We start from the raw sequence: 19,109 nt of genomic DNA on the forward strand, positions 1-19,109 counted from the left end.
ATATAGAAGTATAAACAAACACTCACAAATGTTAGCTAGAAAATACACTTAAAGAAAATTTGTAAAGGGTTCTATTTATGTAAGGTACAAGGGAGAGCGTTACCGGAGAAAGACTAGTCTGAGCAGTGGCTGAGTTCTCTGCTGTGAGACTGGGCTCACTTGAGGGGGTGGGTGGCGCTCCCAAACTTGAAGGCTTCAGGGTAGCCACAGTATTCAACGGCTTTGCAGGGGTCACTGTGACAACACTGGTTGGCACAGCCACAGACTGAAAGTAAAAGCGGTAGATATCGAGAGATGTATTACTATGATATGCATCATGGCGAGTGCCTCATTTCACACTTAGACTACAAATGGATCTTGACATCCTTGCTTTTATATTATGCTCTACTAGTCTAAGGCAATGTAACACCATTTACCAGCTCTGGACTCTGGCAGCTCTGGGTTTCATTCTCACCTACCTACCTATTTATCACTGACACCCAAGTGTTGACCTCAGGCAAGTTACTTTATCCTAACCCTCTGATTCCTGTTTGTAAAAAACAAGGACAGCAATGGTACCTACTATCCTGGGATTGTTTTTAAAAAACAGTGCCAAGCACGTAGTCCTCAAATATTATTAATACTTCTCCAAAAAAATTTGAAATAGTAAGTTTTTGTAAGAAAATATAGAATTTCTTATTTTATAATATTCTGCTTTTTATTAAGTATAAATCTGAGAGATCTATTGATCGTCTCATATTCAGATAAGCTGCTTTTATGTAGACTATTAGAAAAACAGTAATAGCTTTGTAATTTGTAATAACAAATATTACAAAATGTGATTATCTTATTTTCACACTGAAAAGAATTCCGGTTGTTTCTTCTATCCTCTATTAAGTGAGGTGTGATTATAGCACCACCTGCAGGATAAAAAGTTTAATATAAGAAATCGCAAATTGGGTAATAATTTAGACAAGCAGACTGAGATAAAGCAACAATCTTACTTTAAAGACAAACACTAAAAGTTACAGAACATGAGTAAAGTTTGAGGGCAGGAGAGAGAATAGTATTTACAATTCACACAGAAAACTGAACAGTGCACCATCATTTTAATTTAAATACTTGTGTTCTACAGGCATAAAATACAAAAAGGTCAGGTTGTTATTACCCTCAAGAAACTTTCTTTCTGCAACAATTAATATAAGTGAATTCAAATATACATCAAAAATTTCCACTTTAGGGCTTCCCTGGTGGCGCAGTGGTTGAGAGTCCGCCGGCCGATGCAGGGGACACGGGTTCGTGCCCCGGTCCGGGAAGATCCCACATGCTGCGGAGCAGCTGGGCCCGTGAGCCATGGCCGCTGAGCCTGCACGTCCGGAGCCTGTGCTCCGCAACGGGAGAGGCCGCAACAGTGAGAGGCCCGCATACCGCAAAAAAAAAAAAAAAAAAAAAAAAAATTTCCACTTTAGAAAGACTGAAGCATATATTAGACAAGAATGTTTTGGAGGTAAAAAAATGGGAAAGAAATTTAAAACACTGATTAATGATGAAGATGAAAACTTATGAAATGTTAAGCAAAAAAGGTGAAATTAAAAATCATACCTAAATTAGTAGTTTTATTAAATATTACCAGATCTCAAAGACAACAATGAAAATGAAGTCTCGTTCTTAGTCTATCCCTGGTCCTGCTCTTCAAGGACAAGTACTGTACAGTTCCCTCTGAATCCTTTTGGAGATCTTCTAATAAACATTCTTAGGTTTATGTACAGTAAACACATACTCTTTTTTCAGTGAGTATGTTTTATACTCTACCATTAATTCTCTGTACTACTATATTTAAGAAAGTAATGTTGAACTTTAGCTGTTGACTATGATTACCTCACAGGACTGATGGGAGGGGTTCCTCAGGCGAGTACTGTCCCTCTTCCTTATGAAGCAAAATAAGGCCCAGCGAAATGTGAGCTCAGGAAAAAAGTCCTATTTTTTGTGAGTAGAAGAAGCATTTGTGGCACTCCTACTTTCCTTGTCAATATTTTATTCTGTCTCCAGCACAAAATTTGTCCTTCATAACTCTTTTTAATATAGCTACTACCTGTACCTTACCAGATACCTGCAACTCTTAAGAGGTATGGAGAAATACACAATCCTGGTCTTACTCTATGTATATAATCACACTGCCGTAATGGACGGACTGTTTTAAACTCAATCATAAATCTCAATATTCTAGACCAGGCAACGCTATTTCCATGCTTTGCAAGACTGCACTGGCACTGATTAGGCATGTCTAGGGGACAGGAGAGAAAAGACCTGGGGTACATGTGAAGTAAATTGTGAAAATCAGTTATATTAATACACAAGAGTCAGTGAAATTAATTGTATACAAACTTAACAGACTAAATTGCCTTTTAAGGAGAGTCATCCAAGTTCTAGCTCCTTATTTCCAAGAAATGTCTAAAATTGAGATGCTTTACCTCTCAAAGTGGACACAGAAATTATTCACTAACTTCACTGATAATTTCAACTGCCTTAGCCTACCACTAAGGAGCAACTCAGCTTAAAAAATGCATCAATCTAAATTAAGAAAAGTTATACACACCCTGCATGGAAATAGCAACTGTAGACATATATATGGAAAAATAACCCAAGGAAAAGAATTAAACAACACATATATACCATTTTAGTACAACTATATGTACTAAATCTTTAATAAATAGATACAATAAAAAAATTGATTTACTCAAAATACTGTGGAAGTTGAAACCCCTTTCATAAAATAACTGTATTGTAAATTCTTCAAACTTCGTATTTTTCTGTTGCCTCAACATCCCTACAAACAGGCTGTGAACGCCTTGCCCAGGTGACCAGGTGCACCAGTGTGATAAGGCTGGTCCCTGCCACAAGTTCCCTTTCTGCTCTCCCAACTATGACATAATGACATTCAAACACACCAATGAAATCCCCTCACGTCTTTTACTTGTGTACTCCATACCAACCCTCAACAAAGGCACTTGCCCCCAGGTCCTCATTCCCTCTCAGATCCCCATTTGTTTGGTTGAGTCTGCCCCGGTGCTCCTCCCATATGGCCCCCTGCATGTCGTTCCATGCCACCCTCTTCTAGGACCTGTCAGTATAGGACGTCTCTTTCACTTTCATATACCTTCCTGTGGTGTTATTTGGTGTCCACATCTGACTGATCAAAAACAAAAAAAAAAATCCCATTTTAAGAAACATAATTATTTCTTACAACACATAGCAGCTATCAGTAGACCTAAATTCATACCCTTTGGCCCAGTGATCTCCCCAGAATAACCTAAGGGCAGGGGGGCAGGGGGGAGGTGGAACCTAGAGTTTGAGACAATCAGCACAGAGGTCATTAAGAATATAGTTTCCAGAGTCAGATAGAGACCTTGGTTCAAATGCCCCCTTTGCTACATATTAGCAGAAATCATGCAAATTTCTTAACTTCTCTAAACTGATTTTCACCTACATAAAATAGAGATAACACTTCCTTACAGAATAGTCACAGGATGAAATGAAATGAGATGAGGGATGTAAAGCACTTAAAAAGTGTCCAACACATTAAGTGCTCAATAAATGGTAGCCATTATTAGCAAAAAAAACAACAAAAACAAAACAACAACAACAAAAACTATGTCTAAAATCAGGTTCACTGATCACCATCTCTGTTAGAGGAAGTAATACAGTTAAGTAATTCTGAAACACCAAACACCATGTTTGATCCACAGCATGGGATTTCACATAACATGCTTCAAGAAGATGTACCTTCTATACAGCAAAGGAAGTACAACAGTGGTCCCATGATCATGGGATCCACTGATTATATCAAATATGGCATGATCCAGAAGCTGCCTGCCTAGTAAAGTATTAGGACAGTGTTCAGAAAACACAGGTGAAGTGCAAACTCAGAGACAATACTCTATGAAGATGGAATTCTATCCTCCATCTTCTAAGACTTAGTGCATACTCACTGAATCAAAAAATTCTATATGGTACTATGTCCCCAACAGGACAAATATATGAAGAACCAAGGAATCAAAGAGTAGAAGGAAGAACGGCTCCACTTATCATTATTCCCAAAGATCCACTGGGGGATCCTGTGCTTCCCATTCCTGCCAATAGTGGGCACACTTTCACCAAAGAACATAGCAAGAGTCCCTATAAACTAGACACCATGGCTGCCTCTTGGACACTTCAGGGTCCCTGTGTCCAGTGACCAACAGGAAAGAGAAGAGTCATTATCATGACAGGGGTAACTGACCTGACAACTGGAATAGGTAGGGTAGCTTTTACACAATGAAGGCCAAGAGGAGTTTATGCAGTGAATCCAGGTGATCCATTTAAGTGCCTCTTGGTATTTCCTTGCCCAATTGTGATGATAAATGGACAAGTGACACAACTCTTGCCTCAAAGGACTGTGGCAATTTGGACCTTGGATCCCTCAGGGATAAAAGTCTGATCACACTACCAGTTAAGACCCAGAAGAGTTGGTAGTTGAGTGTGGGAGGAATCTAGAATGGATGGTGGAGGAGGAAATGATGGTATCAGCTGCAGCACTGGGGACTGTAGTTCATCCTACTAACCTCTTCTTTGCTTCTCCAAGGAAGAAACCTATAGAAATCCAAGGAGAGCTGGTTTCCAACACATATGAGGAAGTAGATCCCAGCAATTCAAGGAGTAGACTGTGATACACCATCACAAAGAGAGATTTGTGTTATCCTAGCTGTTGGGAATGCTATTTAGACAGACGACAATTGTCAGCTCCTTCAGAGTCTGCTTCAGCTACAGAGAATAACCTGCCCATGAGCACAACTCTCCCTGGAGAGTCCACATCCTACGACTGATCACAGAGGGGAAATTATGGCTCAGCCAACCATGTTGGCACACAGTGGGACAACTCTGACGTGCTACACTTGCTCCAAAGCTCTCCATCAGGTTGGCTGAGGCTTTATTGGACCTGCATCTAGTTCAAACTCTTACTCTCCTTCCCTTCCACAGGTATGAATCCCTAATAAATATGCCATACACCAAAATTCTGTCCCAGCACCTGCTTCTAGACACTGTGACACATGAACATTAGATGCATTTGTATCAATTTAACACATTCAAATAAATCTGATATTCCAAGAATATACACCATGTTCATCTTGTGTTTCCCATACTTCTAACAGCTCCCAGTTTAATAAGTGTCCTCATATATCATTGAATTGCTCTCTTCAGGAAATAGCTAACAATAAATAATAACAAAAGATGAGAAAATAACCAGTGCGCACATCGCCACAAGTCACAACTTACTTGCACTGGGGAAGGCTTCGGAACAGTGGTTACCACAGTAGTTCCTATTTGTGCCAGTTGTTTAACAGGTGCCACTGCCACCTTCTTGATTAACTGTGAACTAGAATTCTTGTGGGGGAGGGGGAGATAGTACAGAGTCATCAGCATTAGTAATTTAAAATTAATCGGTACTATGGCAAACATCAAAACACTTTACCACAGCAAACTTCTTTGTTATAACTGGTTTTATAACCTCATGAATTTTATGCATATTTTCTACTATTAACCTAACTGGTCAATTGGCCATTTCTTATTCCTAAAGAGGCAACTGATTAAACAGATAAATATCACAGTATTTCTGCATTAAAATATTGAATTTTACTCTTTGGCTCACACAGAAAACATATAGATACTTTTTTTTTTTTTTTGGTCATTTCTATTGCTGGTATCCTTTTAGTCTTTTTTTAAAAATAACTTTAATTAAACTTTATTTTTTGTGATATAATTGACATATAACATTGCGTAAATTTAAGGTGTACAATGTGATTTGATATATTTATATATTGCAGTGTGATTCCCACCATAACAACTATATCACATCACATAATTATCATTTTTCTTTGTTGAAGTATAGTTGATTTACAGTATTATATAAGTTTCAGGTTTACAACATGTCAATTCACAATTCTTAAAGGTTATACTCCATTTATAGTTATTTTAAAAGATTGTCTATATTCCGTGTTGTACAATATATCCTTGTAGCTGATTTATTTTATATATAGTAGTTTGTATCTCTTAATCTTCTACCTCTATCTTGCCCCTCCCCCTTAGATTCTTATTTAATATATTATTATAAACAAAAGTCTGCTAATCTATCTCCTCAACCCATAGCAAACAAGAAAGGGAAGGAGCAGCTATCATTGACAGATACAGAAATAGAGAAAATGACTGGCTGAGAACCTAGAATCAAATTATGAGAGACTGGGTTGGGGGAAACTGGCAAAGAATGATATTACCACAGAATACAATGAAACTTTTTATTAGGATGAGCCTGCTTCATCAAGAAAATACTATACTACATTCCACATTTTCTGTTTAACCAAAGAAAGATGCTCATAAAAATATACTTTTTAACTCTGGCACACACAGGATAAGCTTTAGTTACCTAGAAAGATGATCACGTATGTAAAATAAATCATCTTCTAACAATGCCAAGTTAATGAAATATTACAGCAGATTTCTAATTTTTTTAAAGGTAATTCCTATATGATACGGATAAAAAAGAATATTATAAATTGTAGTGTTAATGTTTTACCACAAATTAAAATTGAAGCAGAATGGCTATTTTCTTCCCGTTTAGAGATGCACATAGCCCTTTGAACATCCCCTTGAGGACGACAAAATCTTTGAGTATGAAGATTAACTTATTAGTTTTGCCAAACGACAAAACCAAACACCTAGATTAAATTAACATATTCAAAGAAAGTAGCTTAATTCAAAAAGTCGAGCAGAATCATCTCTTCTATATTTTTACTGGCAAATACATACAAATTTATATGAAGATAACTGCTGGAAAACTGAGGAGGATGAAAAAAACTTTAATGTACATTACCTGCATTGTACAGATTTTGACTGTTTGAGTATTCGCTGGTACAGCTGGCCTTGAAGTTATGTTACTTGTGGTCTCGGTTCTTGTTACAGCTTGCTGAGGAGATACCAACATCAACTGACCACTGTTACTTTTGATCAAAACTGTTCCTATAGTTAAAAGAAAACAAAATGTGAGCTAATAAAGTATAATCATCACATATTCTTCTTCCCCTTCTTTCAGTGCTATAAAGTGTTCTGAATAAGTGGTTAGTTAGTACATACTGAATTCCATGTCTACTAATTAAGATATATAATATGGAAAAAATGTTGTCACTCAAAGCTATTTAAAATATTAAAAGTCTAAACATATGAACAAGATACTCCTGAAGAAGGCAAAACACTTTTCCTCATGACATCAAACTATTTATAATGCTACAGTAAGACGGTATGGTAACAGCACAAGACTACACAAACTGACCAATGGAGTAGAATAGAAAACCCCCAAATAGACCCCAAATAGCCCGCAGATATGTCATATCAAATTTTTCTAAAAGCACTGCAGATCAGTGAGAAAAAGAGCTACTATTCAATAAATAGGGCTTGCTCAATTAACTAATGGAAAAGATGAAAAGTTTCACACCATACACAAAAACCCAAGGGCATTAAGGATACAAGGATAAGAAGTAAAAACTTTTAAACTTTTAGACAATGTAGAAAACTGTCATTCTGAACTTGTGATAGGGAAAAATTTCTTAAATAAGTTTGATACATACAACTATATTTTAAAAACTTTTGTTCAGCAAAAGATATCTTCAGGTAAAAAGACAAACCACAAAATTGAAGAAAATTTGGGGACTTCCCTGGTGGTGCAGTGGTTAAAAATCCACCTGCCAAGGCAGGGGACACGGGTTCGATCCCCAGTCCAGGAAGATCCCACATGCTGTGGAGCAACTAAGCCTGTGCGCCACACTACTGAGCCCACGTGCCTAGAGCCTGTGCTCTGCAAACAGAAGCCACCACAATGAGAAGCCCACGCACTGCGACAAAGGGTAGCCCCTGCTCACAGCGACTAGAGAAAGCCCCTGCGCAGCAACAAACACACAACACAGCCAAAAATAAATAAAATTTTAAAAATAAATAAACTAAAATAAAAAATTGGGGAAAATTTTAGTTCACGTATATTCAAAGAACAAATATCCAAAATGCAAAAAAGAAACACAGATACCAGTGACAGGGAAAGGTAAATTAAGACCACAGTGAGATATCACTTTATATCTACCTAGAGAGAAAAAAATTAAGAAGTCCAGTGACAATATTAAGTGTTAGAGAGATGTGTGGCAACAAAAACTCTCAACATCTTTAGGCTGGTAGTGTAATTTGGTACAACTGCTTTGTTCAACTCTACATTGTTGTGCCAAACTGGTTCCAATTTGCATACCCTCTAACCCAGTATTTATAACGTAAAGAGATTGTTGTCCATGTAAGTAGGAGGTACAAACAAGAATATTCATAGCTGGAGTTCCATTTCTGGAATGGCAGCATGAAGAGCTCAATAAAGCCACTCCCCAGCAAAACAAGCATAACGTGAAAATTATATTTTTAAAAACAACCATTTAAAGTCTTTGGAAATGCCCTAAGGCATACAGAAAACGACTAGACAATTATTAAAGAGAATCTACTAAAACTCAGAACAGCAAGAATCTGTGGCATCTGAACCATGACCCACTCCCTCTCCCTTCTCAGTTCAGGCATTGTGGACAACATAAGGCCTCCGTCTTTCCCAAACTCCCAGTTGAGGGCTATGGTATCTCCCTGGGAGAAATAGGCCACTAGCATTTCCCATCTCTGCCACCCCAACTTGCATACAGAAGAGAACAAATTTGAAATAAGTGCATCCAAGAGTTTCCAGGCTTCTTGTTTCACCCATCCCTACTCAGAAAGGGAAGGCTCTACCCCAGGGATGGCTCAGAGAATACTTGGGGCCCAATCACCCTCACCCCAGTTCTTTCATAGGGTGGAGGTCCCACACTGGAAGAGGTAAGCAGAGAAGACCAGAGGCTACCACCATGCCCAGTACCCCACTCCTAAAACATGGATATCACTCAGAAAGAAACATGCCATAGCCCTGGGTACTTGCTCCAAACATCTCCCAAAAGAAACTGACTTTATTTCCAACAGAGTGTGGGAAAGGTCAAGGCTAAGGTCACTCTCAAGTACAACAGAACAATTAAAAGGTTTCTGGTATCTTCATGACAGATATAAGCTAAGTCACAGGCATATCTCCAGTTTATCAGAGAGAACAAGATAAAGAAACAACTAAGAAGGGCCCTTCTGGGGTGAGAACCTCAAGCAATGACCTCAAAAACTACCCCTTGTAAAGGAGTCCACATTTAATTGAATCAGACTATGGAGGAAGTTAGACTCTAGGGCACTGTTGAAAACAAGAGGGAGGGTAACTGGCTGGCAGTGAGTGGAGCCTAACAGCTATGCATGACACCAGCTGAAGCAGAAATCTTAAAGGAGAGATCAGAGAAAGAAACAGTCAAAAAGAGCCCTGCTAAAACCACTGTCATCCCAGGGTGGCTGTGCTTATGCCCAAAGCTGTACCCTGTGAGGAAAATAGACTTCACTAAAATAACACAGCCATTTAAAAAAATAAACAAACAAACAACAATAACCCACTCAGGGGAGTAAAGACCAGTATCTAGACTTGCTATATTAGTTTTGGGGCTTCCCTGGTGGCGCAGTGGTTGAGAATCTGCCTGCCAATGAAGGGGACACGGGTTCAAGCCCTGGTCTGGGAGATCCCACATGCCGCAGAGCAACTAGGCCTGTGAGCCACAACTACTGAGCCTGCGCGTCTGGAGCCTGTGCTCTGCAACAAGAGAGGCTGCGATAGTGAGAGGCCTGTGCACCGTGACAAAGGGTGGACCCCGCTTGCCACAACTAGAAAAAGCCCTCACACAGAAATGAAGACCCAACACAGCAAAAATAAATAAATTAATTAATAAACTCCTACCCCCAACATCTTCTTTAAAATATATATATATGTATATATATATTAGTTTTGCTTAACAAATTACAAGACATACAAAGAAAAAGAAAAGTGTGACACAGAAAAAGGTAGGCAACAGAAACCACCTATGAGGAACTAGATGTTAGATTTAACAAAGACATCAAAGTAACTGTTATAAATATGTCAAGAAGCTAAAGGAAATCATGCTTAAAGAAGGAAGATATGATGATGATTATCTCAACAAATAGAGAATAACATTAGAGAAATAAATATCATAAAAAAAGGAATTCTGTAGTTAAAAAGTACAATAACTGAGGGCCTCGCTGGTGGCACAGTGGTTGAGAGTCTGCCTGCCAATGCAGGGGACACGGGTTCATGCCCCGGTCCGGGAGGATGCCACATGCCGCAGAGCAGCTAGGCTCGTGTGCCATGGCCGCTGAGCCTGCGCGTCTGGAGCCTGTGCTCCGCAATGGGAGAGGCCACAACAGTGAGAGGCCCGCGTACCGCAAAAAAAAAAAAAAAAAGTACAATAATTGAAATAAAAATTTCACTAGAGAGGCTTAACAGCAGACTTGAATGAACAGAAGATAAGTCAGTGAACTTGAAGATAGTTCAATAGAGATTATGCAATCCAAAGAACTGAGAGAAAAAAGAATGAAGAAAAATGAACAGAGCTTCATAGAAACGCGGGACAATGATAGGCGCACCAACGTAGGCATAATGTGAGTACCAGAAAGAGCGGGGGAGGGAGGGGAAGGGGGGGAGAGAAAGAGAGAGAGAGAGAGAGATAGGAACAGAAAAAATATTCAAAGAAATAATGGCTGACAATTTCCCAAATTTGATGAAAAATAATCTAAACATCCAAGTAGCTCAACAAACTCTAAGATAAATGCAAAGAGATCCACACCAAGACACAATATGATAAAAATGTACAAAGAGAAAATCTTGAGAACACCAGGAGAAAAATGTACAAGAGTACTGCATTAATAGGATTAACAGTTAACTTCTCATTAGAAACAATGGAGGCCAGACAGCAGGGGTATGACACATTCCACTTGCTGGGGAAAAAAAAAAAAAAAAAAAAACTATCAACCAACAATCAGACATTCCCTGAAAATATCTGTCAAAAAAGGAGACAAAATAAAGACATCCTAGACTGGGATTGACATATACACACTACTATATATAAAATAGATAACTAATAAGAACCTACTATATAGCACAGGGAACTCTACTCGATACTCTGTAATGGCCTATATGGGAAAAGAATCTAAAAACAGAGTAGATATATGTATATGTAAAACAGATTCACTTTGTTGTACACCTGAAACTAACACAGTATTGTAAATCAAATATACCCCAATAAAAACGTAAAAAAAAAAAAAAAGACATCCTCCTTAGAGGACGGAGTGCTAGCAGACAAACCAGACAGGAAATACTAAATGAAGTTCTTCAGGCTGAAAACAAGAGACTCCAGAAAGTAACTCAAATTCACATGAAAAGGGCACTGGTAAAGTTAATTATATAATTTATATGCATATTACTGCTTTATCTTAATGGGTTTAAAAAACAACTATACAGAACAATATATATAATTGTATTCTTGAACCTATAACATATTAGAAATGTAACATATTTGTGAACAATAACACAAAGAAAGTGGTCAGGAGCAAAGTTGTACTGCACTAGGGAAATGACTTCAGATGGTAACTGAAATCTATAGGAACAAATGAAGAAAACTAGGAATGGTAAATAAGAAGGTAATAAAACAAATGCTACAAATATATCCTTGTGCTCCTTTCTTCTGTCAGCATCTTTAAAAGACATATAATTACATAAGGTAATAATTATAACAACGTATTGTTGGGTTCGTAACATATCTAGATGCAATATGTAGAGCAATAATAGCACAAAAATAAAAAAGAGGGAAATGAGCTAAATAGGAAAAATGTTTCTACATCTCACTGAAACAAGTTAATATAAATGTGAAGTAAATTCTAATAAGATGTATATTGTAAGCCCAAGAGCAATCACTAAAAAATAAATATATTCTTTTTTTTTGCGGTATGCGGGCTTCTCACTGTTATGGCCTCTCCCGTTGTGGAGCACAGGCTCCGGACGCGCAGGCTCAGCGGCCATGGCTCACGGGCCCAGCTGCTCCACGGCATGTGGGATCTTCCCGGACCAGGGCACAAACCCGTGTCCCCTGCATCGGCAGGCAGACCCTCAACCACTGTGCCACCAGGGAAGCCCAAAATATATATATTCTTAAAAAATATTATAAAAGAATTAAAATGTTACACTAGAAAATATTCACTTGCAAAGGAAAGACGGAACAGAGGAAGAACAAAAAAGAGAAAATATATAGAAACAAAAGTAAATGGCAGGCTTAAACCCAACTATATCAGTAACATTAAATGTGAATGGATTAAATAATCCAATCAAAAGGCAAAAAGTGTCAGACCCAATTATAAAATAGGATTCAACTATATGCTGCCTACAGAAGACACACTTTAGACTCAAAGACACTAAAAAGGTCAAAGTAAAAGGACAGAAAAGACATATCATCCAACAGCAGCCATAAGAAAACTGGAGTGGCCATACTAATATCAGACAATAGAGTAAAACATAATGTGTTACTGGATATAAAGAGGGGTACCTTATAATTGATAAAACAGCCAATGGATCAGGAAGATTTAACAATTACAAACATACATGCACCAAACAACAAAGCCCAAAATATATGAAGAAAAGTTGACATAAACGAAGGAAAAAAATAGAAAATTCAACAATAATACTTGCGAGACCTCAACACTCTACTTTCAATGAAAGATAGATGTCTAGGTAGAAGATCAACTAGGAAATCAAATACTTGAACAACACTATAAACCAACCATACCTAAAACACATCAATAGTATACTCCACCCAACAACAGCATTCTTCTTAAGTGTATATGGAACAGTCTCAGGATAGACTACATGCTAGGATATAAAACAAGTTTAAATAAATTTAAAAGGACTGAAATCATACAATGTGTGGTCTCCAACTACAATGGAGTGAAATTAGAAATCAGTAACAAAAAGAAGTTAGGGGAACTCACAAATATGTAGAAATTAATTACTGCTAAGTAGCCAGTTGGTCAGTTAAGAAATCACAAGGGAAACTGGACTATACTTTGAGATGAATGAAAATGAAGACACAACATACCTAAATTTATGTGATGCAGCTAAAGTAGTGTTTAAGGAAAATTTATACAGCTGACCCTGGACAACATGGGGGTTGGAGGTACTGACGCCCCACACCCCTGTTCCGTTGAAAATCTGCATGTATCCTTACAGTTGGCCCTCCATATCTGAAGTTCCGCATCCACAGATTCAACTGATTGCAGCTCATGTAGTAGCATAGTATGATGCACTTATTGAAAAAAATCTGAGTATAAGTGGACCTGTGCAGTTCAAACCTGTGTTGTACACAGGGCAACTGTTGTTGTAAATCCCTCTATTTTAAAAGAAGGATTAGGGCTTCCCTGGTGGCCCAGTGGTTAAGAATCCGCCTGCCAATGCAGGGAATGCGGGTTCAAGCCCTGGTCCAGGAAGATCCCACATGCCATGGAGCAACTAAGCCCGTGCACCACAACTACTGAGCCTGCGCTCTAGAATCTGCGAGCCACAACTACTGAAGCCCGCGCACCTAGAGCTCGTGCTCTGCAACAAAAGAAGCCACCACAATGAGAAGCCCGCGCACCACAATGAAGAGTAGCCCCTGCTCGCCGCAACTAGAGAAAGCCCGCGTGCAGCAATGAAGACCCAACACAGCCAAAAATAGATAAATAAATAAATAAATTTATATATTAAAAAAAAAGATCTGAGGAGATGTGGCAAGCCCTGAAGGATTTCAAGTAGGAGAGACATTATTATATTTGCATTTCAAAAAAAAATAAAAGAACGATTATTTGAATTAATAACTTAACCTATCTTAAGACATTGGGGAAAAAAGCAAAATAAAAACTATAGCAAGCAGACGAAAGAAAATTAATAAAGATTAGAGCAGGGATCAATAGAATAGAGAATAGAAAAACAACTGAGAAAAATCAAAACAAAAGTTGGTTCTCTGAACAGACCAACGAAATTGACAAATCTTTACCTAGATTAACTAAGAGAAAAGGAGAGGAGGCTCAATCTGCTAAAATTAGGAATGAATGAGGGGATATGACCACTAATCTTACAGAAAGAAGGATTATAATAGAATACTATGACCTATTATAAACCAATAAATTGGATAAATAATATGAAATGGACAAATTCCTAGAAACACATAAACTACTAAAACTAACTTAAGAAAATGGGCAACCTGAATAGATCTCTAACAAACACAGATTGAATTAATAATCAAAAATAGTATCCACAAGATAAGCTCAGTTCCAGATGGCTTCACTGATGAATTCTACCAAACATCTAAGGAAAAATAAATCCTTTACAGATTCTTCTAAAAAACAGAAGAGGAAACATGTGTCAATTCATTCTGTAAGGTCGGTATTACCCTGATATTAAAACCAAACAAAGACATCACAAGAAAACTAGAGACCAAAATGTCTTATGTATACCAATGCAAAAATTCTCAACAAAGTACTACCAACTGAATCCAGCAACATTTAAAAAGTGTTATACCCCATGACCAAGTGATATTTATCTCAGTATGCAAGGTTGGTTTAAGACCCACAGCGAACACCATACTTAGTGGTGAAAGACTAAATGCTTTTCCCCTAAGATCAGGAACATTTGAGATGAGGAATGAGACAAAGATGCCTACAATCACTATCACTTTTATTTAACATTATACTGAGAGTTCTAACCAGGGAAATTAAGCAAGAAAATAAAATAAAAGGCATCCAGAATAGAAAGTAAAACTATCCACATATATTATGATCTTCTATATAAAAATCCAAACAAATCCATGAAAAAAGCCATTAAAATTAATAAACAAGTTCAGCTAGGAAGAGGATACAAGATCAATTTTAAAAAATCAACTGTATTTCTATACATTTCCAATGACTAACTATAAATGGAAATAAGAAATAAAAAAATTCTATTTACAATAGCATCAAAAATAATATACTTTAGGAATAAATTTAACAAAATAAGTGCAAAAGCAATACTGTGGAAACTACAAACTGTTGCTGAAAGAAATTAAACATCTAAATAAATGGAAAGGTATCCCATGTTTGTGGACTGAGAGACTAATACTTACTTTGCAGGACTGTTAAAGGGATCAAATGAGACAATATGAGCAAATTTATGAATTTTAAAGTTATTGGTGGTAGTTGTTATTAATGCCTTAAGGTCCACAACCTTTGAGTCTTTCTAACTCAAATATGAGTTAAAGCGACTTCACAGCCTTTGAAATCCAAACTGTGGAGGGCGCATATGGTGAGCACTGAAGACAACTGCCTCTCATTTCACGACGTCCAGGAGCACTGTTACAATTGTGGGAGCAGATGATCATGTAATATTCCTTTGATAAAGCTAGGGTGGAAACAAGAACCACGAAGATTATCCAGGAACTAATTCAGGAATTTGAGAAATGCAAAACCTATACCATGTCTCAGCATGAAGGAGTTGATGAAAAAGGACCAGAACCATTTCACAAGCAACTTTTCACAAACTTCTGTACAGTAAGACTGAGAAGCAGAATTTATGAAGCACAGTCTATGATATAAAAGAAGCAATCAAGTCCTTACTCATCACTCTGAAATACATTATAGAAGAGACACAGAATACCAAAAATGGAAAGAGCCACAGTCTGGTCTAAATCCCACAAATTCATAAAAAAGAAGACTGAAGAGATTGCCAAAAATATTCAACAGAATAATCTTCAGGGCTTTGCTACAGTTTCTTTCATTTCCTCACAATGCCCCCTTTTTTGTTTCCAGCTCCTGCTCCCTAGAAAAACCTGTGGTGCATATGTATATTTTTTTAAAACTAGTTCTGTTCACAGAGGAAATTCTGAAGTAAAGAGAAATCAAATACTTAAAGTATTCATTACCTTGGGAAAATCAGAGCTGACTCCTATGTAATTTAAGCATCCTTGAGCAATCCTCTGCTAATCCTCAGTATATAAAAGAAGTAGAACAAGACCTTTTTAAAATGTTATTTTAATCAGTGTTTCTATGTCATTCCTCAAGTAGTGGTTATCTTATTGTGCATCTGTGAGAGCACAAATATGAGTATGTTCTTCTGCCACACCTCAGCAGAAATTCCAAAAGCTGCTCTTCAAGGTAACTTCTCACCTCCTCTCTAAATAACAACTAAAGGCAATTTATCTCCTCTCTTTTGTGGGAGTTTATCCATGGTCGACAGCATAACAAGTTATAGTGTAGTGCATACTTAGGCTGTGGTCCCGGTTTGCTGCTGTTTTGCTCTAGCAAGTTTCAGTTTTTGTTTCTCTGTGTAATAAAAAGATCAAGTTCTAAAATGCTATAAATCGCCTTTTAACATTGCTACACCAAGTGGTAAGCACAGTGTTGTGGAAAGAATAGAGTTAAATAGACCTGAATTCAAATTCCCTCTGACATCTATGACTTGTCTGGCATTGGGCAAATTCTTTACCCTCAGAGACCTTTTTCCTTATTTGCTATCTATCTATTATGACCAGCAAACAAAAGAATATAAATAATGTATAAAAATAATAATGGATGAAAAGTGCCCAGCAATATAATGTTGTATGTCAATTGTAGCTCAATTTTTTAAAAAAGGGCTTAGCACAGTACGCCCTCAATAAGTGATCCATTCCCACTTACCAGCAAGTTTCCACTGCTGAAAGTTCTTCTCTCTTAATACCTTTTTGATTGTTTCTAAACCAACTTCACTGACTAGATAGGAATTTTGTTTTTAACAAATTAGGAGTAATTTCATTCAAACACATTCATAGCTACTTTATAAGAGTGCATGTAGGAGGACAATTTAGAACCAGCAGAAAATGTATCCAGTGGTGCACACAGCCTTAAGTGTAGGTACCTCGTGTACAATACAAAACTAAAACACAGCTACAACAGAACATTAGGTACAAAAGAGGCACTCTCATTTTGCTAGGGGAAACTGACATCACATGAACCAAATGCTTCCACTTCTTTACCACCTTTGGGGGTCAGAGTTCCCATTGCTGCTCAGCAAAATACATAGAAAAGCATCAAATTATGAGTAGAGTTTTTTCCCAAAGAAGATAGCACGTGCTTTTTTTCCCCACTGAAATTCCAAGTGACTTTCATTTGAGGAAAGAAAACAAGGTAGAACACTCCAACACCATTCTGCATATTTACAATATGCAAATGATCACAAAGCAAAACCTTCGTCTCAGTCATGAAAAACAGCCCCACAGAGTACACTCTAGTATAAAAAGTAGTCACAGGCTCATTAACGGTAGCATTCACACAATGCTTCACAAATAACCACCTCATGGCTCTGACCTGTCAACTCTGGCGTTTGCTCCCTGTGAGAGGGCTCCTTCTAACTCAAAGTTACTTACAATCATCACACATCTGAAAATTGTGCGGGAAGGAACATTATTCATTTCTAAGCAGTAAACTTACTTAGGCTTGTTTAAATTTAAAATTCACTTTCGGTCTTAACACACAAGAGCCTTTTAAAAACACTTTTTTTTAACATAGTAATCTAAGCGTGTGGATATAAAAATTGATCCTTTCTCCATATGAAAATAAACTTTAGCGACACTCTTTATCCTCCCGCACCTAAGAGCCAGTGCCTCAAAGGCCCTCCTGAATAGGCTGCTCCAGCTTTTCCTGTGTCACTTAAGGGAAAAGATGCTCCCTTTAAATAGGAAAAGAAAAACTATGCAGTAAGGACTCAAAGATGCTATCTTGATTGTAACGCCAAATCACTGCCCCGCAAAGTCAAGATTATGAAAGGTTCTCTTGGCTGAGTTTTTTAGAACTCCCAGCGAGAAGGCGCAATCCCGGGCTGCGACGTTTCCCGTGTCACCGCTGGCCGGCCCGAGGGATAAGCCGGAAAAGGTGAGCGACATACCTGGAGGAAGCTGAAAATTAGCAGGCAACTGGATTGTTGTGGTGTTGGGTGCTTTCACAGCGACAATCTGAGGAGCTGGCAGACGAGGGCCGCTGCTGAGTTTAGGAAGAGCACTGACAGGAGCCACTTTAGTCACCAGGGTCCCCACGGGGGACCGCAGCGGCTGGGGCGCCGCGGACTCCACGCAGACACTGACAGGAGCCTTAGTCACGGCGCCCAAGGCCACCGGAGTGCTCTCCACCCGGACTGGCAGAGCCGCGGCGGGGGCCATGGTCACGGTCCCGGAGGCGCCCACACCAGCTGGGGGAGCGGCGCCGGCCGGTTCTGTGAGGCCCGCGGGCATCCCCAGGTGGATCAGCGGCAGCTGAGGCGCCGCCGTTCCGGGAGCACAGGCGAGGGGACGCTTGACAAGCGGCAGCCGACTCCAGTGCAGTTCCGGCTCCACAGCATCGCTAGGGAGAGGCGCCGGGGCCGCCACACGAGTCAGTGACCGGCGCCGGCTGGACAGCGGGACCCCGGCGATCCGGACCTTCCTCCAGTCCGCGCGGCCCCGCCGGCAGCCACACCTGCTCGGCCGCTCGCCGCTTCCTCAGCGGCGCTCACACGTGCGCCGGCTCAACCCGGCCCCTCAGTCTCGCGACCAGATGCAGCGGAGCCCGGCGGCGCGGCTCCCGGAAGGGCGTCACTTCGGCTCCCACCTTCCACCAAAACTGCGCGGCGGATTCCCCCGCCAGAAATTTCAAAACTACAAACCCAGAGTGGCCCAAAGCCCCCTACGCGCGCTCTGCACGGCCCCTCTGCGCGACCACGCCAGCCATGTTTATATAGCCACGCGGAGACCTCGCGCACGCGCACCAGCTGCCGCCGCTGCCCCGGGCTTCCCCCAGAATCCGGCCGCGTGATTGGCCACAGACTGGAATCGCGCTCGTGACGTCAGTAGGGACGGCTCCGGAGGGCGTTAGAATCCGCCTCTGAATCCTGAGGAAAGAGGGGCGAGTTGCCAAAAATCTACCACGTGGGGAGGCCAGACAGCGCTTGGAAAACTGCGGTATCCGCGTTCTGCTCTCTCCTTGGTATCCCCAGTTGCGTGTTCCTTGAAGAGCCCGGACTATACTTTCCACAGGCTTCTACTTTTTAAGGAAACAGTGTGGAAGACCGATTTCAGAGAACGGTAACAAAGTAAGAACTCAAT

General features: G+C 39.4%; 1 protein-coding gene across 1 annotated transcript in view; it reads right to left on the reverse strand.

Annotated features, from left to right (window-relative positions):
• TAF4B (TATA-box binding protein associated factor 4b) overlaps positions 1-18,706 on the reverse strand; it is a 68,067-nt gene extending 49,361 nt beyond the window's left edge. The window contains exons 1-4 of the mRNA XM_024757910.1: positions 17,918-18,706; positions 6,884-7,029; positions 5,293-5,400; positions 104-265 (exon numbers count right to left, since the gene is read on the reverse strand). Coding sequence (XP_024613678.1) covers positions 104-265; positions 5,293-5,400; positions 6,884-7,029; positions 17,918-18,260 — 759 coding nt within the window. The 5' untranslated portion in view covers positions 18,261-18,706. The remainder of the gene's footprint in view (positions 1-103; positions 266-5,292; positions 5,401-6,883; positions 7,030-17,917) is intronic.
• Between the last annotated feature and the right edge of the window lie 403 nt (positions 18,707-19,109).

The sequence above is a fragment of the Neophocaena asiaeorientalis genome, unplaced genomic scaffold (assembly GCF_003031525.2).
Source record: "Neophocaena asiaeorientalis asiaeorientalis breed wild unplaced genomic scaffold, Neophocaena_asiaeorientalis_V1.1 scaffold142, whole genome shotgun sequence".
Lineage (NCBI taxonomy): Eukaryota > Metazoa > Chordata > Mammalia > Artiodactyla > Phocoenidae > Neophocaena > Neophocaena asiaeorientalis.